This window comes from Pleurodeles waltl, chromosome 12 (genome assembly GCF_031143425.1).
Source record: "Pleurodeles waltl isolate 20211129_DDA chromosome 12, aPleWal1.hap1.20221129, whole genome shotgun sequence".
NCBI classification, from domain to species: Eukaryota; Metazoa; Chordata; class Amphibia; order Caudata; family Salamandridae; genus Pleurodeles; species Pleurodeles waltl.
In genome coordinates, this window is record NC_090451.1 from 638,908,525 (window position 1) to 638,935,142 (window position 26,618).

Below are 26,618 nucleotides of genomic sequence, written 5' to 3' on the forward strand. Positions count from 1 at the left end.
GACGCCCCAGTGTCAGATAACAGCCCGGAGGCATACCCTACAAAGCCATCTCCACCAGAAGACAGCACCGCGTACTCTCAGGTGGTGGCTAGAGCAGCACAATTTCACAACGTAAGCCTCCACTCAGAACAGGTCGAGGATGATTTCTTGTTCAACACACTCTCCTCCACCCACAGCTCCTACCAAAGCCTGCCTATGCTCCCTGGTATGCTCCGGCACGCAAAAGACATATTTAAGGAGCCGGTCAAAAGTAGGGCAATCACACCAAGGGTGGAAAAAAAGTATAAGCCGCCTCCTACGGACCCGGTTTTCATCACTACACAGCTGCCACCAGACTCTGTTGTTGTAGGAGCAGCTAGGAAAAGGGCCAACTCTCACACATCTGGAGATGCACCACCCCCAGATAAAGAAAGCCGCAAGTTCGATGCAGCTGGTAAGAGAGTCGCAGCACAAGCTGCAAACCAGTGGCGCATCGCGAACTCCCAGGCACTACTTGCGCGCTATGACAGAGCCCACTGGGACGAGATGCAACATCTCATTGAACATCTGCCCAAGGACTTCCAAAATAGGGCAAAACAAGTGGTTGAGGAGGGACAGACCATCTCCAACAACCAGATACGTTCCTCCATGGACGCTGCAGATACAGCTGCACGGACAATTAATACATCTGTAACTATCAGAAGGCATGCATGGCTCCGAACGTCTGGATTTAAACCAGAGATTCAACAAGCAGTTCTCAATATGCCTTTTAATGAAAAAGAACTGTTCGGTCCAGAAGTGGACACAGCGATTGAGAAACTCAAAAAAGATACGGACACTGCCAAAGCCATGGGCGCACTCTACTCCCCGCAGAGCAGAGGGAATTACAGCACATTCCGTAAAACGCCCTTTCGAGGGGGGTTTCGGGGTCAAAGCACACAAGCCAGCACCTCACAAGCAACACCGTCCACTTACCAGGGACAGTATAGAGGAGGTTTTCGGGGACAATATAGAGGAGGGCAATTCCCTAGAAATAGAGGGAGATTTCAAAGCCCCAAAACCCCTACTACTAAACAATGACTCACATGTCACTCACCCCCTCCACACAACACCAGTGGGGGGAAGAATAGGTCATTATTACAAAGCATGGGAGGAAATCACTACAGACACTTGGGTTCTAGCAATTATCCAACATGGTTATTGCATAGAATTTCTACAATTCCCTCCAAACATACCACCAAAAGCACAAAATTTAACAACACACCATTCCAATCTCCTGGAGATAGAAGTGCAGGCACTATTGCAAAAGAATGCAATCGAATTAGTGCCAAACACACAAATAAACACAGGAGTTTACTCACTGTACTTTCTGATACCAAAGAAGGACAAAACGCTGAGACCAATCCTAGACCTCAGAGTAGTGAACACTTTCATCAAATCAGACCACTTCCACATGGTCACACTACAAGAAGTATTGCCATTGCTAAAACTGCACGACTACATGGCAACTTTAGACCTCAAGGATGCTTATTTCCATATACCAATACACCCATCGCACAGGAAATACCTAAGGTTTGTATTCAAAGGAATACATTACCAATTCAAGGTACTGCCTTTCGGATTAACAACCGCACCAAGAGTCTTTACCAAATGTCTAGCGGTAGTCGCTGCACACATAAGAAGGCAGCAAATACATGTGTTCCCATATTTGGACGACTGGCTAATCAAGGCCCATTCGTTCATACAGTGCTCAAATCACACAAATCAGATCATACAAACCCTCTTCAAACTCGGGTTCACCGTCAACTTTACAAAATCCAACATTCTGCCGCTCAAGGTACAACAATACCTAGGAGCCATAATAGACACATCAAAGGGAGTAGCCACTCCAAGTCCACAAAGAATTCTAAATTTGAACACCATCATACAACGCATGTATCCAACACAAAAGATACAGGCAAAGATGGTATTACAACTCCTAGGCATGATGTCATCATGCATAGCCATTGTCCCAAACGCAAGACTGCACATGAGGCCCTTACAACAATGCCTAGCATCACAGTGGTCTCAAGCACAGGGTCACCTTCTAGATCTGGTGTTAATAGACCGCCAAACTTACCTCTCGCTTCTGTGGTGGAACAACATAAATTTAAACAAGGGGCGGCCTTTCCAAGACCCAGTGCCACAATACGTAATAACAACAGATGCTTCCATGACAGGGTGGGGAGCACACCTCGATCAACACAGCATACAAGGACAATGGAACGTACATCAAACAAAACTGCATATCAATCACCTAGAACTTCTAGCAGTTTTTCAAGCACTAAAAGCTTTCCAACCAATAATAGTTCACAAATACATTCTCGTCAAAACAGACAACATGACAACAATGTATTATCTAAACAAGCAGGGGGGGACGCACTCCACGCAGTTAAGCCTGCTAGCACAAAAGATTTGGCATTGGGCAATTCACAACCAAATTCGCCTAATTGCACAGTTTATACCAGGGATCCAAAATCAACTCGCAGACAATCTCTCTCGAGATCACCAACAGGTCCACGAATGGGAAATTCACCCCCAAATTCTGAACACTTATTTCAAACTCTGGGGAACACCTCAGATAGACTTGTTTGCAACAAGGGAGAACGCAAAATGCCAAAACTTCGCATCCAGATACCCACACAAACAATCCCAAGGCAATGCCCTATGGATGAACTGGTCAGGGATATTTGCTTACGCTTTTCCTCCTCTCCCTCTCCTTCCTTACCTGGTAAACAAACTCAGTCAAAGCAAACTCAAACTCATATTAATAGCACCAACTTGGGCAAGGCAACCCTGGTACACAACGCTGCTAGACCTATCAGTGGTACCCTGCATCAAATTGCCCAACAGGCCAGATCTGTTGACACAGCACAACCAAAAGATCAGACACCCAGATCCAGCATCGCTGAATCTAGCAATCTGGCTCCTGAAATCCTAGAATTCGGGCACTTACAACTTACCCAAGAATGTATGGAAGTCATAAAACAAGCCAGAAGGCCATCCACCAGGCACTGCTATGCAAGTAAATGGAAGAGGTTTGTTTGCTACTGCCATATTAATCAAATACAACCATTACACACAACTCCAGAACATGTAGTGGGTTACTTGCTTCACTTACAAAAATCTAACCTAGCTTTCTCTTCCATTAAGATTCACCTTGCAGCAATATCTGCATACCTGCAGACTACCTATTCAACTTCCCTATATAAAATACCAGTCTTTAAAGCATTCATGGAGGGCCTTAGGAGAATTATACCACCAAGAACACTACCTGTTCCTTCATGGAACCTAAATGTTGTCCTAACTAGACTTATGGGTCCACCTTTTGAACCCATGCACTCCTGCGACATACAGTTCCTAACCTGGAAGGTGGCATTTCTCATCGCCATTACTTCCCTAAGAAGAGTAAGCGAGATTCCGGCGTTTACTATACAGGAACCTTTTATACAACTACACAAAAATAAAGTCGTCCTAAGGACCAATCCTAAATTTTTGCCAAAGGTTATTTCACCGTTCCATCTAAATCAAACAGTGGAACTTCCAGTGTTCTTTCCACAGCCAGATACCGTAGCTGAAAGGGCACTACATACATTAGATGTCAAAAGAGCATTGATGTATTACATTGACAGAACAAAAAACATCAGAAAGACTAAACAACTCTTTATTGCATTTCAAAAACCTCATGCAGGAAACCCAATTTCAAAACAAGGTATAGCCAGATGGATAGTTAAATGCATCCAAATCTGCTACCTTAAAGCTAAACGACAGCTGCCCATTACACCAAGGGCACACTCAACCAGAAAGAAAGGTGCTACCATGGCCTTTCTAGGAAACATCCCAATGCAAGAAATATGTAAGGCAGCCACATGGTCTACGCCTCACACATTCACCAAGCACTACTGTGTAGACGTGTTATCCGCACAACAAGCCACAGTAGGTCAAGCCGTATTAAGGACATTATTTCAGACTACTTCCACTCCTACAGGCTGATCCACCGCTTTTGGGGAAATAACTGCTTACTAGTCTATGCAGAACATGCGTATCTACAGCGACAGATGCCATCGAACTGAAAATGTCACTTACCCAGTGTACATCTGTTCGTGGCATCAGTCGCAGTAGATTCGCATGTGCCCACCCGCCTCCCCGGGAGCCTGTAGCAGTTTGGAAGTTACCTTCAATTATTTATATATGTATCATCTCAACCTTAAATAGGTGCATACTTAGTCACTCCATTGCATGGGCACTATTACTACAATTCAACTCCTACCTCACCCTCTGCGGGGAAAAACAATCGAAGATGGAGTCGACGCCCATGCGCAATGGAGACAAAAGGAGGAGTCACTCGGTCCCGTGACTCGAAAGACTTCTTCGAAGAAAAACAACTTGTAACACTCCGGCCCAACACCAGATGGCGAGCTATTGCAGAACATGCGAATCTACTGCGACTGATGCCACGAACAGATGTACACTGGGTAAGTGACATTTTCATTTCAATGAGTTGGGTAATTTAATTTTTATTCATGTATGCAGTGCAAAATGGATCATAGATTCCGATCATGTGCTGTTTTCACCATTTAGTGGTTAGACTCAAACTAGTATCCTGTTTTTTTCTGTATGTCCAATGTGGGAGTCATCAATAGGCATGTCTCAAAATTACTTAGTATGTCGTTGACCCAAATTCCATGACGCCAAACACTGTTGATTCCATCTTTAGAGCATTTTCTGAGTCAGAATCACCTTGAGAGAAAAACAGCAACAATAAAGGGTCCTGACGTACAGTGACCAGAACGGGTTTCAGTTGAATACAAATAATCCAAAACGTTTTAAAATTTTAGGCTTTTTCACAGGTTTGACTATTGGGTATGATAACAATGGGCTGTGAGCTTCACTTGATATGTCACACTCTGTACCTCTGGATTGATTTCTCACTTGAATTTCACCCATGTCTTATGCAGAACCTAAACGAAACTCTGTCAGGAATATAGGCATATGTTTTCAGATATATCCCTTAATTTACACAAAACATCCCCATTCATTCTCATAATAATAGAGACCCTGAAGCCTAGACCAGAATGGTGTGATGCTTTTAGTGCATCAAAAGTATTTTTGGGAGGTGGGTTATCAACTTAGCATAGGAGGGGAAAAAAGAGGCATGGGGAGCACACCAACCCCAAAGTCATGTACATTCTTTTGGCCTTAAGAAATCAGAATGTTTTGCTATTTGATCTGAAAGAACAATATCAACCAGGTGATGAGCCCAGCTTGAAAGCAAACACTTGGCATACAGTTATAACCTAGTTCCAGAAAAAACAAAAACACATTCACCTTTGACTGATCCTGGTTCCAAAAATACCTTTCTCGTTAGACACTGAAAAATGGTCTCTTCGGAAAACCTTAGTCTCACATTTGAAGGGGACTTATAAACGTGCAAGCCCCACAAAGTGGTGCCCAATCACAAACTAGATGCCGAGTCCCAGAGTGAGCTATCCATCATTTCTCTCACTCAAGGGCTTCTTTCATAGAGCAGTCTCAAACTGACACCTGCTTCCTACCAAGAAATGAAGCACAGAATTATAACCCAGAAGATGAGGATTAATATCAACAAGATCAGAAAGCGGGCTGTGAGCACGCTTCTGGAAAAATAAGGAATACCAATATCCAGATGACTGGCGTTGTATCATAATCCTCACATTGAGGCAATATGTGACCACTTAGAATACAATCAAAGAGCATACAATGTTTATGCAGTAACACTAGACTGGGGACATTACTACACACCCTCGTAGGAGAGCAATTAGTATTTATACATGTCAGAAGATGTCTCAAGGGCTGGACTTACTTTACCAACCCTATTACTTTTAAGTCGCTGTTGTTGTATTATAATGAAAATGTAAGTTTGCGCCATAGGATCATGTGTACCAAAATTGCATTCCACATCTGATTCAGTCTTTGTCAGCAAAGCCAGGAGGAAATCTGGCATTTGAGCGTACCTCTGATAAAGAAAGGGAGCCATTAGATGTCATTTCAAATAGGGTGAAGTCTGCTAATTGAACTGTGTATTTACAGCCCCTAACATTGGAACACCACAGAAGATCTATTTTAGTATCTTACTAAGGGGCAAAGGAAAACAAGAAAGGCAATAGTAGAGGAATGGAAAATTATCAATAATAATGACAAGATGTCAGTTGATAACTGACCATGCGATAGTCATTCTTGGTTAAGGATGTCAGTGATCCGATGTCTCATGCTTCATATGTCATTGGATGGGGCACATTGTTTTTGTCAAGGAGTAGATTAGTGGGTGTGCGATACCTATTTCACCTAAGTTTAGTCATCAAATGTACGATAAAGCATCTTGTCATCTGAGCTACCAGACACCGCCCACTCCGCTTTACCTAATTGTCCCTAAAAATCTTGATCAACTTCACTGTGCTTTATTCCATGCTTTCTCTTGGTTGTACCAGTGGTCTCCAAAAGTACAAAGAAATCAAACTGTGCTGTCAGTTCACCACATTTTCCAGAACTTAACCAATGGAGGCCTCTCATTTCACTGCACTTGTCATGCTGGCTATTGCCATCAACATAAGTATGTAAATCTGAAATAAAAATATTTATAAGTTCTTCTCTGTTGCTTTCTTAGGTGCAGGTGGACCTGGAAAAAATGGAGGACGTTCACCTTATTGAGCTGGATGAGTCTCACCGCAGTGAGCACACTGTATTTATAATGCCACCTGAGGAACCACAGGGTCCCGATGATTGTGAGCTGCCTGCGCTCTATAGGTGAGTCAATTTAGCCACAGGTTCTAAATAGAGAGTTGTTTATTAAGGATGAAATCAGTTTTAAGGTCTAAAATGTCCACTGCATTCCTCCATCGCCAACTTGGAAGAAGCATAGGGGAATGCTTGAAATGTGAATACAGGTGGTGAGGAAACTGACAGATGTTGGAATTATGTAGGAAGGGGCGCGTGAGCCTCACGTGATGCTGTACTGCATGTAGATCTGTGGAGTAGGGGATCTAGAGGGTGCCGAGCCATCAGGATAATGGAGTTGTTCATGGAGACAGCGAAGAGCCTAGAGTGATGCAGGAAGTATACAGGAAATGGATCCCAGAGTGATATTTGTGATTTGTGTGGAGAGGGCTTGCTTCCAGAAGGAATCTTTATCTGTTAATGGAGGTATCAAATAATGAATAGGGAAGCTGCAGCTGTGGAGAGAGATTAGCGGGAAAAGAGCCTGTTGCATTGCTGTTGCTGTACATGTTAATGGGAAGTAGCCCACAGAGAAGCTGTAGCTGTGAATAGAGATGGAAAGGAGCCCAGTATCATGCTAGCTGTGTTTTGAGAGTGTAAAGTTGTCCATTTGGATTAGCACAGCTTTGAACCCGGAAGAATTGTGTAGCTCTATATGAAGATAGGAGGACCAAGCTGGACCTTTGTACAGATATGGTGAAGTAGCACAGAACAGTGTTGGAGATTTATGTTGTAAGAGTGTGTTTCTCAAATGGATGCTAGAGCTGTGCTATGTGGAACCCCTAACAATGCTTTGGAAGCCACCAAGAGGAACAGTGAAGTGTGTGGACAGGGCGAGACGCCCAGGCAAATACTGAAGTTGTGAGACAGAGGAGTTCAATAGCTGTTTATAGAGTGGATTGTGTATGTACTGGGCTTCAGGATCTCAATGGAAAAGATGAATGACTCAGATGGATGATCCGACTGTGATTTTTGAGGCCTAGAGCCATTTTAAGGTGACAATAAGGATATAAGAGAAGAAATACTGGAGTTCTATATTGAGAGGACAAGGCACACCGAGGTATACATAGGACTCTGTATGAAGAGAAAGGGACCCTGTGTTTGAAGGATGTGAGGAACACAGAGGGCTTCTGAGGCTATGTATTGTAATGGTTAGGAGCCCAGATGGATGTTGAGATTGTGCGTTGAGGTATATTGGTGGTGGATATAGAGAGGATAAAGATGTAAAGAGATGCAGGAGCTGTATATACATGGAGAGTGAAGATCTCAAATGAATGGGACAGCCTTGTTTGAAGAAAGTAGGTGGTCCAGAGGACTGAAAGTGCTTTAAATAGCAAGAATGACGAGCTCTGGGACAAGCAGGAGGTGTTTATGAAAAGTTCTATGAACTTATAAAGAAGCCATAGCTCTGTATTACAGGTTTTAGAAGGACCCGCGTTTCTGGGAGCTGTTTGTATTGGGTTTGCAGGTTGAAGGGATGCTAGAGCATTATATGGAGATTGGATGGAGCCCAAAGGGATGACAAAGCTTCGTATATAAAGGCTTAGGAAGCTAAATGGATAATGGATCCATGTTCAAAGACACAAGGAATTCCAGATGGATTTTAGTTCTGCATAGTTTGAGAAGGATGAAGTCTGGGAGATGCTGAGGCACGTTTAAATAGGGGAATGAGTGTAGAGAGATGCTGGAGCCCAGTATTATGATGTTTAGGGGATACTGCATTTGCTGGTATTTTGACTGCGATATGCGGGTACCATACCCCCGCCCAAAAGGAGATTACCTCAGTTTTCTCTCTTCACTCTACAGGTATGATAGCTTCCCATTGCTAAAGACTGAGCTGTTTGACCAGCCACATGACCAGCTGACAGTGCAAATGTGCCCTGCTCGAAGCAGTGCTCCAAGTAGTCCGGCACCACGAAGAACCAAGCAGGTAAACTTCCCTTACACACCTTCTGTGTACCTGTGCTCCATTCCCCTGTCACAGAGCCCTCCGTCTGCACCCTATCCTGCCTTGAGGCTAATCTACAGATGTTGTATCACATCCTCGCTTGGCACCCATCATTTGTCCCCACACACACTTTTTTTTTTAATGTCTACACCCTTACACTCCCCACTTTATTTTTGTTTACCACCCCGCCTTTATCTCCAAAGTAGTATGTTGTGTCTTTTTTTTTTTTATAAGCAATTTTTATTAGTTTTATATAGCAACATAAAACCCAACAGGTCAGAATTACACTTTGCAGACTGAACATTGCACAAGTCCCAAGCAGATAACCGAGGCACACGATCAAGAACCATCGTAGTCGTCAAAGACAAGGCACACAACATTCCTGCATCTAAGACATGCCTGCAGCACAATCTCCCCAGGTCCCCATCCAGTTCCCCCACATTCTCTGGTGTTTAGCAGGGCAGCCTCTCGCCTCATATACAATATTTTTTTGCTGGGCACACCAGTCTACCCCTCGCCGCCACTTTGCTATCGCGGGTGCTGTCTCCGCCTTCCAACTTGCTAGGATGTCTCTCTTGGCCACTAAACATGCCATTTCCGCAAAGGCCCTTTCTGCTCTGCTGGAGCCCACCCCCTCTAGGTCCCCCAATAAAATTGGTAACGGGGCAACCTCGACTTCCACCTGCAGGACTCTAGAGATCTCCGTCACCACCACTTGACAATAGGTTGCTATGTGTGGGCAGCTCCACACCATATGGAAAAAGTCAGCATCAGGGCCTGCACAGCGAGGACAATCAGCCTGGGGTAGGAGGCCTGCTCTATGTAACCTGCCAGGAGTGAGGTAAGCTGTGTGGAGGTATTAGGTCTGCACCACCTGGAGTCAGGAGGTCATGGTCAGTGTCCTTGGGTCCCTCAAAGCATCCCTCCAGTCCTCGTCCTCCATCGGACCCAACCACTGCTCCCACCGCTCACGAAGTTTGTCAAGTGTCTGTGTTGTACTGCTGTCTAAGGTGCAGTATATGCGCGACACTCCCCCTCTACCCAGGTCGCCAGTTTCTTGGCCTCAACAGGGCTAAACTCAGGAAGGACCATCCCTGCCTGAACATGCACGTTTAACGTGTCTGAGTTGCAGATATCTATGGAACTGGGTCTTAGCAAGCAAAAAAACGCTGCTGAAGCTCCTGGAAGGACCGCATGTGGGAACCCACCCAGACGTCACCCAGCAGTGAAATGCCTATGAGGTCCCGTTTATGGAACCCCTCTAGTGCCAAGACCTCTCCCAGGCACGACCCCTGCCACAGCAGGGTCTGCTGAGTGAGACGGCACTGCCACCCTGTTACCTTCAGCGATGCCCTCCACTCCGTCAGCACCACTCTTGTCACCTCCGGGACCTTACGTGACAAGGGGTCACCGTATAGCATCCTGAACAGACCGGGAAAGCCAAACGTCAAGAGTTCTAGCTGATATGCAGGATCCGGCCAACCCCTCCACCCCCTCCCCCCCCCCACCAGTCATTAACCACCAGTAGATGCATCGCAAGGTGGTAAAGATAGAGATTGGACATCCCCAGACCACCATCGTATACATCGCCCTGACAGGCGCGAAACGCTAGCCGGGGGCGGGAACTATGCCATAGGAATTGCCGCGCAGCAGCCTACATTTCCTTGAATCATCGCCTAAGGATGTGGTAGGAGAAGTTCTGGAGCAAATAGAGGAACGGGGAAGCACTATCATTTTATACTGTGCTATCCGTCCCAGGATGTTGAGGGGCAGAGACTGCCATCTCTGGAGGTCCTCATTGACTCTCCAGGTAAGTGGTGAGACATTAAGTGGCCATGCCAGCTCGGGTAGCAGCGCTATATTCACCCCCAGATACCGGAAACTATTACGTCAGATAAGAATGGCATTTTGCCAATCATAGCAGTCCCTTGTGGGGCATAGTGGAACCAACAGTGATTTACTGTTGTTAATTATCAAACCTGAAGCCTCTGCGAACAGCCCCAGCAGTTGCATCACCCTAGGTCCACTGCTGGCCGGATTGGCCAGAAAGAAGAGTACATCATCTGCGTATAACGCAATGGAGTCCTCCCTCGCGATGGGCCACGACCAGCCGTCCATCAAGGGATCCTCCCTTATGAGCTACGCAAGCAACTCCATCGCAATGTGAATAGGAGCGGGGACAAGGGACATCCATGGCTGGTTCCCCGGTAGATAGGAAACTGGTCCGACACTGCCCCATTTACCTGCACCCGGGCTGTTGGATTAGAGTAGAGGAGTCCCACCAGTGCTCGGAATCGAGGGCCAAACCAAGCACTTGAAAGCACCTGCTGAAGGTAGGACCAGTCTACTGTGTCGAACGACTTTTCAAAGTCCAAGAGGAGGAGCGCCAGTGGAGGGGTTAAGAAGGCCCGGTTGGCCAGCGCCACGTGCAGTCGCCTAATACTATGCCTGGTACTCTTAGCTGGCCTAAAGCCGCACTGATCCGGGTGGATCAGCGAGGACAACACTTTCCTCAATCTAGTGGCTTAAACCGTGGTCAGTATCTTAATTTAAGTATTCAGAAGCGAGTCTTGGGAATCACCACTATGGAGGCCTGATCTAGGGCCGGCGGAAAACCCCCGGTCCTTTCGGCCTCCTCGAACATGGCAAGCAGGTGGGGAGCTAGGATATCACAAGACTTGGTGTAAAGCTCTGCCGGGAAACCATTGGGCCCGGGGTTTTGCCCGCACCCAGCTCCGATATAGGGGTCCCAACTTCCTCAAGTCCAGTGGGTTCGTCTAGGTCCTGTCGTTCCACGACCGAGATCCTTGGAAAGGACACCTCCTCCAACAAGGGGGTCTCACTCTCCACTTGGGGCCTAGGCCTCTCTTTGTAGAGTCTTGTGTAGTAGGTGGCGAAACTCTCTGCTATTTCGTACAGCATCTGGGAAATGGCTCCCGAGTCAACAACTTCTGGAACAACTCTGTTTGCCATTGGTCAAGTTGCAAGCCAATGCAAGAGCTTGCCGTTTTTGTCCCCCCACCCCTACACGCGGGACGCGGAGGCTCGCCACATGTGCTTCTCTGTCTCGAGAGTAGCGTGCCTAATCTCTTCCCTAACTAAGGCGAGCTGTCTTGTGACGGATGCATGCATGGAATCGGTGAGTTGGCCCTCCAGACGTCCTGCCTTGGCCTCGAGCCGACACCTTTTGGTTACGCGCGCGCTTCCGCACACAAAGGAGATGTTTGGTATGCCCTCTAAGGGTGGCTTTGCAAGGAGCCCAGACTGTACCCGGAGACGGTACAGACCCAGGATTATAAGCAAAGTATTCAGGAAGCTGGTCCCCCAGGGCCTGAGTGTAGTCACTATCTTGGAGGTACCAGGCATTAAGCTGCCATACTGGACCCCGGACAGCATCAATATCATCCAGCCGAATAAGGAGTGGCACGTGGTCGAGACCCTGTGGGAGAGTATCTTAACCCCGTGACTCGAGGTACATCGAGGACTGGCACAAGAAAGAGGTATATTCTGGTGTGATTATGGTGCACTGCTGACGTGTGGGTGTATTGTCGCAGTTGGGGGTGTCATACCCACCACACATCACAGAGACCGAGGCCTTCCACCCATTGGCGCAGTCCGGTCGCCCTGGAAGCTAGACTCGAAGATAAAGGCCTGGTGATTTCCATCTCCGGGTTCATAACAGAGTTGAAATCCCCCACCAATATGGTTAGACCCGAGGGAAGCACCGCCACCACATCCCTGAGGGCCACGAGAAAGCGCTCCAGCGCTCCCGGAGGAGCATAGACACTTAGGATATTGACTGGGTGCCCCCCGAGCAGTCCGGAGTTCGCCACATATTGTCCCTGTGGATCCAACCGGGAGGCGGCAACCACTATGGGTAATGAACGGTGCAACAGGACAGCCACACCCCTAGAGCCCCTGGAGAATCCTGCATGATAAATCCTGTCATACCCTCCTCGCATGAGCATGGGCCACAGGGTACCAAGTAAGTGAGTCTCCTGGGGTAAGACTATTGACAGAGCAAAGCGGCAGAGGGTACCAAAGACCGTAGATCGCTTAATTTTATCTAGGAGCCCATTGACATTCCAGGACAGGACACCGCTTAGCCAGCTCTGGCATGTGTGAGGAATCAGTAGTGTTATGTGCAGTGTGTTCGTCCGAACACCCCATTGTGACCAACTAATCAAAAACAAGAAAATGTAACACATACTCAACCACAAAAAACTGTTAGTGAACATTCCCGCAAGTCCCTCAACTGCCCCCACCCCATACTTCCAATCCAGAAGCATCTGTCGCCCATAACTGTGAAAACAGTGTGTCAGTAGCAGGTGTGGAGTGGTGGACCCATCGAGTCGGAGTTCTGCAATGCGGCCATCCGCCGCCCCGCGCCCAGTGCTGGGGATGGAGCGTTCGTCCATGCCCTGCCCCAAATGCACAGGGTCTGTGCAGGTCAGTCTCAGGAGAGCAAGGGAGACTGGCTAAGGTGATCCTCCTCCGCAGCCGAGGCAAGTCTCTTCTCCCCTGGGTCGTCTGCTCCTGCCCCCCTTCAAGGGACTCGGGCTCGATCGACCATCCTCAGCCGCCACGCCATGCAGGCCACTCCTTTTTCTCTGGTGGGACTGGGGGAGGCAGTGGGTCCGGACACTGGAGGGCTGCCCCCAGGCCACCTGATGCTCCTCAGTCAGCCAGTCCCACGCTGCCTCCGGCGAGTCAAAAAAGGATTTCCCATCCATGTCCATAAGGACCTTGAGGCGCGCGGGAAATAGGAGCATATAGGTCAGTTGCATTGCCCAAAGCTTCTGCTTGACTCCTTCATAGGAGCGGCGCCTGGCTTGCACTTTGCGGGTGTAATCTGGGAAGATTAGGATCTTCTGATTGTCCCAGCGAGGGCCCGGGCAAGCTCTTGCCTCCCTAAGAACAACGTCCCGGTCTTTGAAGTTGAGATATCTCACAATCATCGGCCGCCTGGGGCTGCCCGGCGGGGTCCGAGGCGCTAGAGCCCTATGGGAGCATTCAATGGCAAACCAGGGGGAGAGCTGCTGATCGGGGACCCACGATCTGATCCAGCGCTCCAGGAAATCGATCGCTTGGCTCTCCTCCGCTCCCTCTAGGAACCCCACAAAGAGCAGGTTGTTATGCCTGGAGCGATTCTCTGCGTCTTCGGCCCTATGGTAGAGCTCACCCGTGCGAGTCTGCAGCTGGGCGACTTTGGCCTTGAGGTCCGCAATCTCATCCTCTGCCTGGGAGACCCGGTCTTCAACCTCTTTAATGCGACCCACCGCTGTCCGCAGATCCTGTCGCAGCAGGCCCACATCCTCTCTCACCTCACCAACTTTAATCTCAACTGCCAGCTGCGATGATTGGATGGCCTGAAGGATCGTATTCACCCCTTCCGCAGCGGTAGCCTCTGGCCCCGGGTCGCCCGCCCCGCGAGAGGCCGGGTGCCTGGCGAATTGATAAATTTTCTACTGCAACGCCGGTCGCTGCTTACTTGATTTGTCTTTCCCCATGTCCACCACCTGGGTCTGGGGCGACGCAGACGCAACCGGGGCTTTTCCAAGGATCCAGGCGCCAGAAGGCAAGTGGAGGACTCGCAGCAGCAGCACTTCGGTCGCCCCAAGGCCAATCTCCTGCAGGCAAGCGGGGGGGCTAGGTGGCAGGCGGTTGAAACCTCTTTAGAAGCCAAATCTACTCAAGCCCGCCCGGGCAGCGGAACCCCGCCCACCACATGCCTGTGTCATGCCACCAACTCGGGTGTCGCCAGTGGAACTCCCCCTCCGTCGTCTTCTGTCCCCCACTTCTCCACCACAGGCTGCGCCGCACCTCAAGGGTCCGCACACACCAGATCCTGGCTTCTGCACTTCAGGTCACCTCCGGGCCGCCGTGCACTCTGTGCGGTGTCAGCATAGGTAGGGGGGTTGGCGCCCCCACCCCACAGAGTCCGCTGGCATCCCTTGCCGGGTGTGTCGAGCCACCTGCCTAATGTGTGGCCCCAGCCAGGCCCGGCAACCACAGCACCAACGCCGCTGGGCCAATGGCTTCAGCACCACTAGCTGCTCCTGATGCCGGGCAGGATCCGCTGTCACTCCTCGCAGGCCCCGGTCTTTCTGGCTTAGGGATCAGGCCACAACATGTGGTGCCAGCCTCTCAGCAATTGCGGTGCGCGGCCCGCCCAGGCCTCTCCCGCTGAGGATCAGCCCAGCATCCCCGGCTGCAGCGCGGGCTTCAGGCCGCAGCTCACAGGGGCAGGGCACCTCCCGCAGTCTTCGCAGCAATCGCGCTCCAAGAATCAGGTGGCGTTTCACTCCCGGAGCGCCGCCACAGGCACAGCGGGCAGCTCTGGGAGGCCACTGCGGATACTACCAACGGCCGCCCCGCCAAACTGGGCCGAAGGGCAGGTCTCCAGCGCCGGCTCCACGCGGCAGAGCTCCTCCCTGGGTCCTGTCACAGATATGTAGTAAGCCCCGGACCCCATGCTGCTCAGCCGACTCCCAAACAGGTGCGGGGCCAAATGAGAACAAAACGGGCGCAGGGCCGGCAGAGCATATCGAGGCGGATGACGGAAGGGTCCGGAGCACTCAAATGCAACCGCCATCTTGACGCCCGTAGCAACACTCCCAAGTTGTGTCATATTTATGATTGGATAGCATGTTGTGCTTGTTTACACATCCTAGAAGAGCATGCCTGAAAAATGTTTTCCAGGTCCTCCCTTAACCCCAGGGTAAACTTGCCTAGTTTTGTCCACCCATTCCTTCCCCCTGACACTGAATATTAGGTTCACAAAAGGATTTTTAAATTTCCTTTGTAGTTCAAGTTGAATATTATGCAGCAGCCTTATTAAATAATCCATAAAATGATATAAAAACAATTTATTTGCTCTTTTTTGTCCATTCTTTTCTTGTTCAGTTTCTCTTGAAATATGCCCCCCTCGTTATTTATCCATTTTATTTATATTGCCTCCTCTCTTTCTCGCCTGCATGGTCTCATGTTGTGGGAAAAACGTTTTTGGGAGTCATGCCCTAGTATGATTCCCTCAAAGGAAATGGTGACCTTTCTTTAGGAAAGGAAAACGGACAGATGTTTCACACCATGACCTGGCTATTATAGAATATTTAGAATTAAAAAAAAAAAAAAAAGTCCAAGAACCTCTTGACATTCCAGGGTAAATGTATAGGGACCCACACTGAATCCTCCTGGATCAGTGCACACAAAAAAATTGTATTTTGTAATAATTAGAATCTATTAAACGCTATTCTTCTGCAAATCATGTAATCAAGAATTACCGTTATAATAAATACATTTCAACAATTAAATGTTTTTTTGAGTCACCAAAGGCTAACTCTTAAACATTAGTCATCTTACCTCCCAAACTAATTAGCCTAAAATTCTCTAACTGCCTTGTGTGTGGCAGGAATTTCCCAGTCTTACATACTTATTAAATACAAGCCAGGCCTGCTTTACGCCAACATGAGAGCAGTAACTCTTTTGAGAATGTGTCTTGGTGACGTAAGGTTTAGAAAACGTATATTGTCAATGGTAATGCTAATAGTGCATTTGAGATCACCATATTATTTTCAGACTACATTTTCAGAACTGTAAGTTGACATTAGTCTCACTAGCAAAACAGGGAACTGAAATGTTCTGCTTTCTGAAAGTTGTACGCCTCTGTGCAGTGATTAGAGTTTTAAAGCCATTGCGTCTCACACAAATCAGGCTAGGAAGGAAATAGAAATTGCAATGTTATTGCCTGCCTTCCATGTGCTTCTGTAAGAGATGCATTGCTAGTGTTCTAGGGCAGTGATGAAAAGCTGGCAAGGAGTTTCCCTCTCATCTCTTTAGAAAATCATGGGACTAGAAGGTATAAAGAATACGGGGTTTGGGTGGAACAGACTCCGCGACTAATTGTTAAGATGGCATGCCAAAGTACTATGTGATTGTAGATCCGATGGCATTTTTTGGGATGCAGAGGGATACTTGCTTGGCGAATAAATAATGAATTTGAATAGCCATTCGGCCAATTAAATATTCATGAGTGTGCTAAAGTATACGTAGATATTAGAGGCATAAAGTAGTGATGTGTGATGTTATATATATGAGGTATTGCTAATATTCACCTTGTTTCCTTTTTTGACTGCAGAGATTAGTGTAATAATTACCTTCATAAGATTTATGAATGAGAAGTGCATAATACATTTTATTCTAGAATACCAACAACTGTGTGTCTACTGCTTCTAGAGGCCAGAATGGGGGTCCATAGCTATATACAGCATTCCCCCATGCAACTGAGAGTTACTCTGGCAGGGTTGTCTGTTTTTTTAAGACTCCTTACTTAAATGAGGATACATCAGGCTCCTCCAGCTACCTGCAAGTAGCTCTCCTGTGTGCACCCAACCTACTAAATTAGAAGCCTTTGCTTGGTTGAATTAACACACGCAGCCCATGGTTAAAGTATAGTAAAGGGATTGCTTCCCAGATAGAGTGCCCTGATTTGTACCATAGCCCACAGCGGATAACCAGGAGAGACATAAGGTTAGTCAAGGAGCAATTTCTCCAGCAGGCCAGAGAACGTAGAGAGATTCTAACTCTGGGTAATCCATTTTTTAGACATCTTTTACTCCCGAAAACTACAATTGGCCCAGAAACGTATCTCTCCTTTGTCAGAAATCTGTGGGAGAGATCTCTTCTTACCAGATTTAGGTTGGGTATCATTAGAGTAAATCTTTCCTCCCCACCAGGGCAATCCGACTTGTTCTCTGTCAAGTCTTGCCCTTGCGATGGTTCCTTGCTCCAGACTCTTGAGCATTTTGTCCTGTTTTGCAGGCATTATGAACCCCCAGGAGGAGATTTTTAATGCCAATCCTTAAAGTGAATGGCTTCATACAATTAAGACCCACCTTTCTTTATCTTCAACTGCTAAATGGCCACACTGTGGCTTGGTTGGGTTTTTTAAAAGCTCCCTGTTTTGGAATAAATTGATGAATTATGTTTTTTAATATAATGTTTTGCTGTTCTATTTTATGTGCTTAGTAATGAAGAATGACACACTCTTTCTAGTTACCTATTTAGCAGTCTTCCTATGATGTGTGTAGATTTCGTGAAATGGTTGTAACTGGATTATGTGTGTTTTTCTTTTTATGTGGTTATGTGGTTTTCTATGGAACAGTTTTAATTGTATAATGTGTGTTCTCTTTTTATGTGGTTATGCTTTTATGATTATATGTATAATCAAATTAAAGATATTTCAGTTCAATATATGTATCCCAAAATTTAAACATGTATTCAAGACAAAAAGTGTGTATTTTCAGAACTCAGTCTGATGTCTGAAAGAAAATGGTTAGAGTTCCAAAATATATTTAAAGCTGATATTTGGGTGATTAATTAAAAAGGTGTTAGGGGGACTTGGTTCCATGATCATTAACTTGGTGTCAGAGGCGTTTCATTTATGGCTGTTATGTAGATACAATGTTGAGACATTACAAATTGATAGTCTTTTTTCATAATAATGCCTGGGGAACTGAGGTCACCTCTGGTAATCTTGCACGGGGTTGCCATCTTGTCTGGCATGGCCCCTACAATCGCACTAATATTATGAGTGTCACAGTATGAGTTTCATTGAACATAAGGGTTAGGTGGTCAATCTGAGTGTGCTACCTGAGAACGAGGGTGCACAACAGACTTGCAACATATTAATGCGGTTTGTTGCAATTCTGTGTAATACCTCCATATAGCTGTGTATGCCACTCCCCGGCTCCCTCATTTCTTTTCATAGCGCCGGTTTTCTTATCTCCTGTCAGTTTTCCACATCTTTCTCTTTCTCAATTGTTACTCTTTTCCTATGTCACTTGCTGTGTCCTCTTTTCTAATCCACCCTGTGTGGCTCCTTTTTCTATTGACCCATTTTATTCTTCCCATTTACTCCTGTTTCACTGTGTCTGCTTCCTTGCTTTGGATGTTTCTCATCCAATTCTCCTCTTCCTGTCTCCATTGACTTCATTTCCCCCCGCTTATATCACCCTTCCTCTGTCCTTTCTTTCTCCTTGCTTCATAATTCATTTTCTCCCTTTCTATTCTTCTTCCTTTTCTGTTTTTCTATGTCCCTGACCTTTTCCTTTCTTCCATGTTTCCCATGCTTCTGCAATTTTCTTACTTCTCAATCTCTTCTTCCTCTGCTAGTCTCTGCTATATCTCACCCTTCTCCTGCCATTACTAACCATCCTTGTCCTTTTTTGCTGTATTTGGTCCTTAAGCCTTTCGTTCATCCTGTAGCCACCCCTCTTCTTCCTCCAACTGTTCCTTTGATCTCCTATCCATTTATCCTTCTATGTCATCTAAAACCCCTTCTTTATATCTCATTCTTTTTCTTCTGCATCTTTTCTATACTGAAAGGTGACCTCACTCTGGCTTGCCTCCAGCTCTTAAAAGAACAATCAAGTGCCAGTACATGTTTTAGAAATGGCAACTCCTTTGTTTGTCATTGCCAGAATCCGGTGCACATAAAATCTGAAGGCATAAGGAAACGTACTTTGCATGGCACCTCAGGTGTCTGCTCCCAGGGCTAACGAGTATGTAGGGGTCATACAGGACTCTATTTCTCCTGGTTTCCTATTTTCCTTGGTAGTTTGTTCTGCCCCTCTCAGTTTTCAGCCTGCTCTCTCTTTCACTCATTTTCCTCTTGCACTTTTCTGTCTACTCTTAACTCTGTCTTTCTTAACACCCTTCTCTTTTCTCACTCTCCTCTTTTACCCTAACTGATTATTCCACCACGTTCGTCTTTCTTTCATTTCTGCTTTTCTCCATCCTTCTATTCCTACCCATCCTGTCAATTGAACATTTCCGAGCTGTTCATCCTTCTTTCCCACATCGACTTCTCGCTATCATAGTCACCTCTTCTTGCTGTGATCTTATCCCTGTTCCCAATTACTTTGCCTGCTTTCACAGCCAATATCTTTTTTTTGTTTTTGCAGGAGATCAGGGCAGCTCAACGTGTGGCGCAGAAGTACTCGGCTGTGCCTGACATGTGGGCAAAATGTCTTTTGGGGCACTGCTATGGTCTGTGGTTCATATACCTTCCCACCTATGTACAGGCCATGCAGTCAAAGGTGCTCGCATTACAGACTGCCTACAGTGCCCTGAAACAGATGGAAACCAAGAAAGTTGTGCTCCCTGATGAGGTGAGAACCAGTAAATGGTGGATAGCGGGCCGAGTGTCAGGGTCACTGTAGGTGCAATAGCTCCTGTGTCACCAGCAGGCTTCTGCATGAGGGAAAGCAAGAGCTGTGCACATGGTACTGTTGTAAAGTGTTGTGTGAGCATAAAGTGACCAATGACGGAGGCTGGGCATTGGAAGAGTCTGCAACAAATAGATGCTTATAGGGGCACAGACGAAGGGTACACAATCGGGGGACACAACATACATATGAGGGTGCACTGACACGCTGCCATGACAATAAAATTTCATTGACCATTAGGATAGTGGTGTATTTGCACAGAAATGAGGCCCTGTTGGATGTTTTAGAATGTTTTCCTAGAAACTTGTCCACATGGTCTTAAACTGTTATCCAGTCTTACAGCACCACAGAGATATTGAAATAGTGTGCCAGACTTATAACAAGTAACCTACATTGTATCCCTTTGTATGACACCTTTGCTAGCTAAAAAGGTATTGTAGTAAATCCACCTGGACCCTGAGGCCAATGCAAGCACCTTAAGGCTGTGTCACAAGTTAACATTGGCCTTAGGGCTTATTTTAAGAGAAATTGAGTGTCTCACAAACAAACACTATAAATATATGTTGAATTGTGTCTCAACCCAAAGATGTTTCCACTGACTGTTTTGTTTTTGATCAGCGTTTTAACTGCATTTTCTGACCTACATTTGTGTAAAAATATAACATCACAGAGGTATTAGCACTGACTGACTACTAATGTTTGTTTGTTAGTTCCTATGTCATGCTGTATCCAAATTACGAATGGCTACCACTTATGAGAGCAAACCCCTCCTGCCGTTCATTGTTAGGTTCCTGGTTGCTATGACCGCATCACCAATGTTTGAGGAGAGCATACATGTGGTTCCTATGGCGTTATGGTGTGGTATCACCCTCAAGCACAATGTGTGGTATCCGGCACATAATGTCCTTAATCAGCAGTTCTTAACCTTTTAACTATGGTGCCCCCTATCCCACACCCCGCTGAATCAATACTGGAAGCCTGGAACCCCAGCAGATGTCATTTGTAGGATTTGAATCTCAAAACAGTACACAAAAATAAGGAAAAAGTATACCTTAATTATCTTCACAAACCAAACAAATCCTTGAAATTTAAATTTTAATGGAAATATCAGAGCTTTTCAAACTGTTTTTATTTCTAAAAGACCATTTGATATGCTAAGCTAAACCATCTTACTTTCTGTTTTTTTTTTTTTTTTTCTTTTTTTTTCTTTTTTGCTCCTAATTCATGTTTTCCTTTTGCCGCCACATACCGGTGTTACAATTGGGACCAGAAATCGTCCATTCTAGCTTTTGTGGCTGTACTTGTGCTGCTCCAACAAATCAAGCTAAGGATTCCAACAAAATATTTAGCATGCAGTTTTAAACCCCTTTATATTTACAAAGCATTTTAAAACAATTCAAGGTAATATTTTACTACTTCCTGACTATATTTACTTTATTAATCTGCTAATATTTCGTTTTTAACCAGTCACAGACCCCTTGAGTCAGTTAGGAACAGCTGCCCTAGATAATAGGATAGGGAATCTCAAATAGCCCTTTTATGAAAGAACACAGCTAATGCTATAATTGTTCAGTCTCTAGGAGCACAGGTGCACAGCAGCATTCAGACATTACCAAGGGGTCACAGTTTCATATCACCCGCGGCCTGCTACATTGAAGCATTCAGGCACTACCAAAGAATATAGATGTAGATCACTAACAAAGGAAAACTGGTGGATGGTGCAGTTCCATGGAGTACAAGAGATGAGCTTCTTAATTTGACATTTAAGCACTGCCATTTAAGGTCCTATGTTGGTTGACATTTGGGAGCATAGTTGCACAGTTAGCAGTTGGTTACAATCCGAATAGGGAGGGAGGATTTACTGCTGTCATTCTCTTGTCCATATTTCTGTCCCTCCCTTCTGTTTTTTGCCAACACTCTTTATCGAAACTTTGTGTTCAATGGCATGTGTAGATGTAGATACACATGCTCTGCATAGTCCTGCCATCTAGTGTTGGGTTCGGAGTGTTACAAGTTGCTTTTCTTCGAATAAGCATTTCCGAGTCATGGGATCGAGTGACTCCTTCTCGGTAATACTGCGCATGGGCATTGAGTCCTTTGTTAGATTGTTTTCGCCCCTCTGTCATGTTCAGACATGTATTTGTTTGCTTAATTGTTGATTTGCTCCAGTCTGAAACCTTCCTTCCCTCCTATCTTTCATTTGACTGTATTGTTCTTCCGCTCGCGAGTGTCCAGCTTTTGTGTTCATATTTATCAAGTCGCTGGGTCCAGTACCGGCTGCGCACGCTTTGGGGGGGCTTGCCTGCTTTCGGGCCTTCCTCCACGCGGCACAGAAGAGCAAGTCAAACTGATGGAACAGACACTGTTTTTTTTCTGCCCTCAGTGCCATTCCAGATTACCCCACACCGATCGTCATCAGATGTGTAATCTGTGCTTTTCTCCCAATCACCAGGAGACTACCTGCGACATGTGTAGATCCTTCAGATCAAAGAAGATGCTTCGCGATCGAAGAGCGTGTAGGTTGGAGATGGCGCATAAATCCTGAGAAGACATCCCGGACATCTCCAGGGAAAAGCACGCACAGGAGGAGCCAGAACAAGAAGAAGCCTGCTCCATTCAAGATTCAGACTCCGATGTTCAATCGGAGATTGAGAGCCAAGAGGTGATGTCATCACAGCCAGTGAGTACTGTGACCTCTCCTGTCAATACCAAAACTCTTAAAAAAAAAAAAAAAAAAAAAAAAAAAAAACCTTACAGAGGTCCCCGGGACGCCATTGTTAAAAGGCCATGGACGGTCTCGGAAATCCATTTCGACTGCCCTGCACCTCTGCACCAAAAGCAGCCAGGACTGTAGCCTCATCTTTGGTGTTGACTTCCCCCACCCCGGGTCGAATGACTTCCACCAAACCTTCGGCACTGAGCACATCGGCTTTGAGCCGATCCGACTCTGCTGCAGCTTCGATACTGAAAAAGGCACCTACTGAAACCGTTGTTTCTGAAAACACGGGAGACCAGAACATCGGAGCATGTGGCCTCAAGTCAATCTTCCACTACACCATCTCCAATCGTGACGATATTAGAAATTATGTATGTTAAACTGCGCTGCCTCAATATTCAGAAACGGACAGGACGTATTGTTGCTTCCCCTCCTGTCACCTTTAAGAGGAAGTTATAATTTCAAGGGGCCTTAGACACTTCACCACCTCCAAAAAAGAACTCTAAGGACAAGACTACTTTTTCTTCCACTAAGCCTTTTCCTCCTCCTCCACCTCATGATCCACCTTCTGCACCACCTCCAATTCCTGTTTCTCCTCCACCACTTTCCCCTCCTCATTCTCTTGCCTCTCCTACTGCACAAGACCTCACCCCTCAGAGCTCACCTTTATTTGCTGAGGAATATTTGGGTGGTACACATCAAGATCCAGACCCATGGGATGCATATGACCCTGATCCCATGGTCAGTACAGACAGATTTATATGCTTCATGACCGTCCCTCCAAAGGATACTAGTAGTTACCAGCAGGTCATAGTAAGGGCAGCTGCCTCTCGTAATGTTCAGTTACACAGAGACCCAATAGAACAGGATTTTCTATTTTATACTTTGACCACTACGCATTGAGACATCCAGTTCCTTCCTGTGTTCCCTGGCATGATTTGTCATGCAGACAACATCTTTAAAGAGCCAGTCCCCTCTAGAATTATAACTCCTAGGGTGGACAAAAAGTATAAACTGCGCCTTCAGATCCAATATATATCAGGTCTCAGGTCCCACCTGATGCAGTAGTGGCTACCACTCAAAGGATGCGAGCTAACAGTCATGTCACAATAGACTCTCCTCCACCAGACAAGGGAGCAAAAAGCTCATTGGCACATTGCCAATTCTCAGACCTTACTTTCAGGGTATGACCAGACTCAGTGGGATTTGATGAAGGAACTCCTCCAATATCTCCCAGATGAGCACCATAAACGTGGCCAGCAGATTGTTTCAGAAGGGTAAACAATCTCAAATAATTTGGTAGACTGTGTATTATATGCCACAGACACAGCTGCACGTGGGATAAATACTAGTATATTGTTAAGAAAACATGCTTGGCATAGATGCTCCGCCTTCAAACCAGATGTACAACATGCGGTGCGCAACATGCCCTTTGGCAAAGAGCATCGTTCTGGTCCTCAAGTGGACGCCACACTTGAGAAGCTAAAAAAAGATACTGACACCACGAAGGCCATGGGTGCTTTTTAGTCTCGGGCATGTAGAGGCAATTTTCGTCACCCTACATTTAGAGGTGGTTATAAAGCAACGCCCTTTGAACCATCTGTCTCCCAAACAAGGCAACCTTCAACCTCTTATTCTCAAGGTTTTTTCAGAGGAGCCTATAGAGGCAACAGTAACAGAGGGCGAGACAAGAGCACTACCACCCGGGGCTCTTCCTCAACAGCTAAGCATCTACTACATACATTTCCCCAAACCCCACGCCTGTAGCGGGACAACTTCAGGACTACCACACACAGTGGACACACATAACATCGACCTATGGGTCCTCTCCATTATCCAACATGAGTATTGTCTGGAGCTCACTTCCACACATCCAAATATTCCCCACAGCTCCCACAGGTTATCTCACAAACTTCTCACCCTTCTGAAGGAAGAGGTACAAACCCTGTTCCTCAAAGGTGCCATAGAGCCTGTCCCACTACAATACTAGGAAACAGGAGTATACTCCCTATACTTCCTCATCCCCAAAAAGGACAGATCGCTCAGACCTATTTTGGATCTCAGACCTTCAAACCATTACATTATTTCAGAACACGTTCACATGATTACTCTTCAAGATGTTATTCCACTTCTTCAACAAGGCAACTTCATGACGGCACTAGACTTAAAGGATGCCTACTTCCACATCTCCATCCACCCTCACACCGCAAATACCTATGGTTTGTGGTTGCTGGAAAACATTATCAATTAAAAGTCCTCCCTTCTGGAGTCACGACTGCTCCAAGAGTATTTACAAAATGCCTAGCTGTAGTCACCGCACATCTCAGAAGGTAAAAGATACATGTGTTTCCTTACCTAGACGATTGGCTCATCAAAGCCAGCACACTACAGCAGTGTCAATCTGACACTCAAACCAGAGTAAACCTGCTTCACAAGTTAGGGTTCACAGTCAACTTTCTCAAATCCCACCTACAACCTCTTCAGATTCAGCCATTTCTGGGAGCCATTCTCAGTGTAGAGTTGGGGTCAGCATACCCCATTTTAGCCCGCATTTACAATTTTCAGCTTTTTCTCCCCCCCGTCAGGAGAATCACACTTACAGTAATGACTGTCAAGTTCCTCTTAGGGACGATGACATTCTGTATTGCCATTGTTCCTCAGGCCAGACTCCACATGCGTCCCCTACAGCAGTGTCTGTCTCATCAGTGGTCTCAGTCACGAGGCAACCTTGAGGGTTTAGTGTTGTTAGTCCGCCATGCTCACTGCTTTCCGCAATGGTGGAACACCACCAACCAGTTAAAGGGTGGACTTTTCAAGACCCTGTGCCTCAGCATAAGGTGTTGAACAAGCACTTATGTACTACATTGAGAGGACTAAAGACTTCAAAAACAAAACAGCTTGTTGTAACGTTTTCTGCACCTCATAAGGGTAGTCCATTATTTAGCATAGCTAGATGGATAGTTAAAGGCATACAAATCTGTTATGCTACAGACAGTTGCCAATATCTCCTAGAGCACATTCTACTAGGAAGAAATGAGCCACCATGGCTTTCTTGGGAAATATACCTTTAACTGACATTTGCAAAGCAACTACTTGCCCTACACCACATACATTCACAAAGCATTATTATGTAGATATACTTGCACGTCAGAAAGCCAGTGTAGGACAGGCTGTCCTAAGGACACATTTTCAAACAACTGCAACTCCCACAGGCTAGCCACCGCTTTCATGGAGGAACTGTTTTACACTCTATGCAGAGCATGTGTGTCTACATCCATGCATGCCTTTGAACGGGAAGTGTTACTTACCAGGTAGACGTCTGTTCGTGGCATGTAGTGCTGTAGATTCACATGCGCCCTCCCTCCTCCCCGGACGCCTGTGACCGCATCTGTTACTTTATGTTTGTATATATTTGTACATATGTAGATACACTTTGCATGGACATCTATTTCTATATACTTTCCCTATACTTTCTCTCACCCACCTGCGGGACAACAATCTAACAAAGGACTTGATGCCCGTGTGCAGTATCACTGAGAAGAAGGAGTCACTTGATCGCATGACTCGAAAATGTTTCTTCGAAGAAAAACAACTTGTAACACTCCGAACCCAGCACTAGATGGCAGGAGTATGCAGAGCATGGGATTCTGCAGCACTACATGCCATGAACAGATGTCTGTTGAGTTGGTAACATTTTCCTTCGGTCTCCTGTCATCTAGGTTTGTTACCGGATTCTCATGCAGCTCTGTGGTTTATATGGAGAGCCTGTGCTGGCTGTGCGAGTCATGCTGGAAATGAAGAAGGCTGGAATCGTTCCCAACACCATCACATATGGCTACTACAACAAGGTAGGGAGTGCCGTGTGTTACATGAAGATGACGGTCATACTTCAGGTCCTGTGCAGTCTTTGTTTACAACACAACTTTTAACCTGATGCAGCCCAAAAATGATGGTC

At 46.2% G+C, this 26,618-nt stretch overlaps 1 protein-coding gene across 2 annotated transcripts in view; it reads left to right on the forward strand.

The window, feature by feature from the left end:
• The window catches only part of DENND4B (DENN domain containing 4B), a 167,109-nt gene that overhangs the window by 79,900 nt on the left and 60,591 nt on the right, over positions 1-26,618 (forward strand). For both annotated transcript variants that reach the window (XM_069218173.1, XM_069218174.1), the window contains 4 exons: positions 6,662-6,801; positions 8,578-8,701; positions 19,684-19,890; positions 26,383-26,511. In XM_069218173.1, coding sequence (XP_069074274.1) covers positions 6,662-6,801; positions 8,578-8,701; positions 19,684-19,890; positions 26,383-26,511 — 600 coding nt within the window. The remainder of the gene's footprint in view (positions 1-6,661; positions 6,802-8,577; positions 8,702-19,683; positions 19,891-26,382; positions 26,512-26,618) is intronic.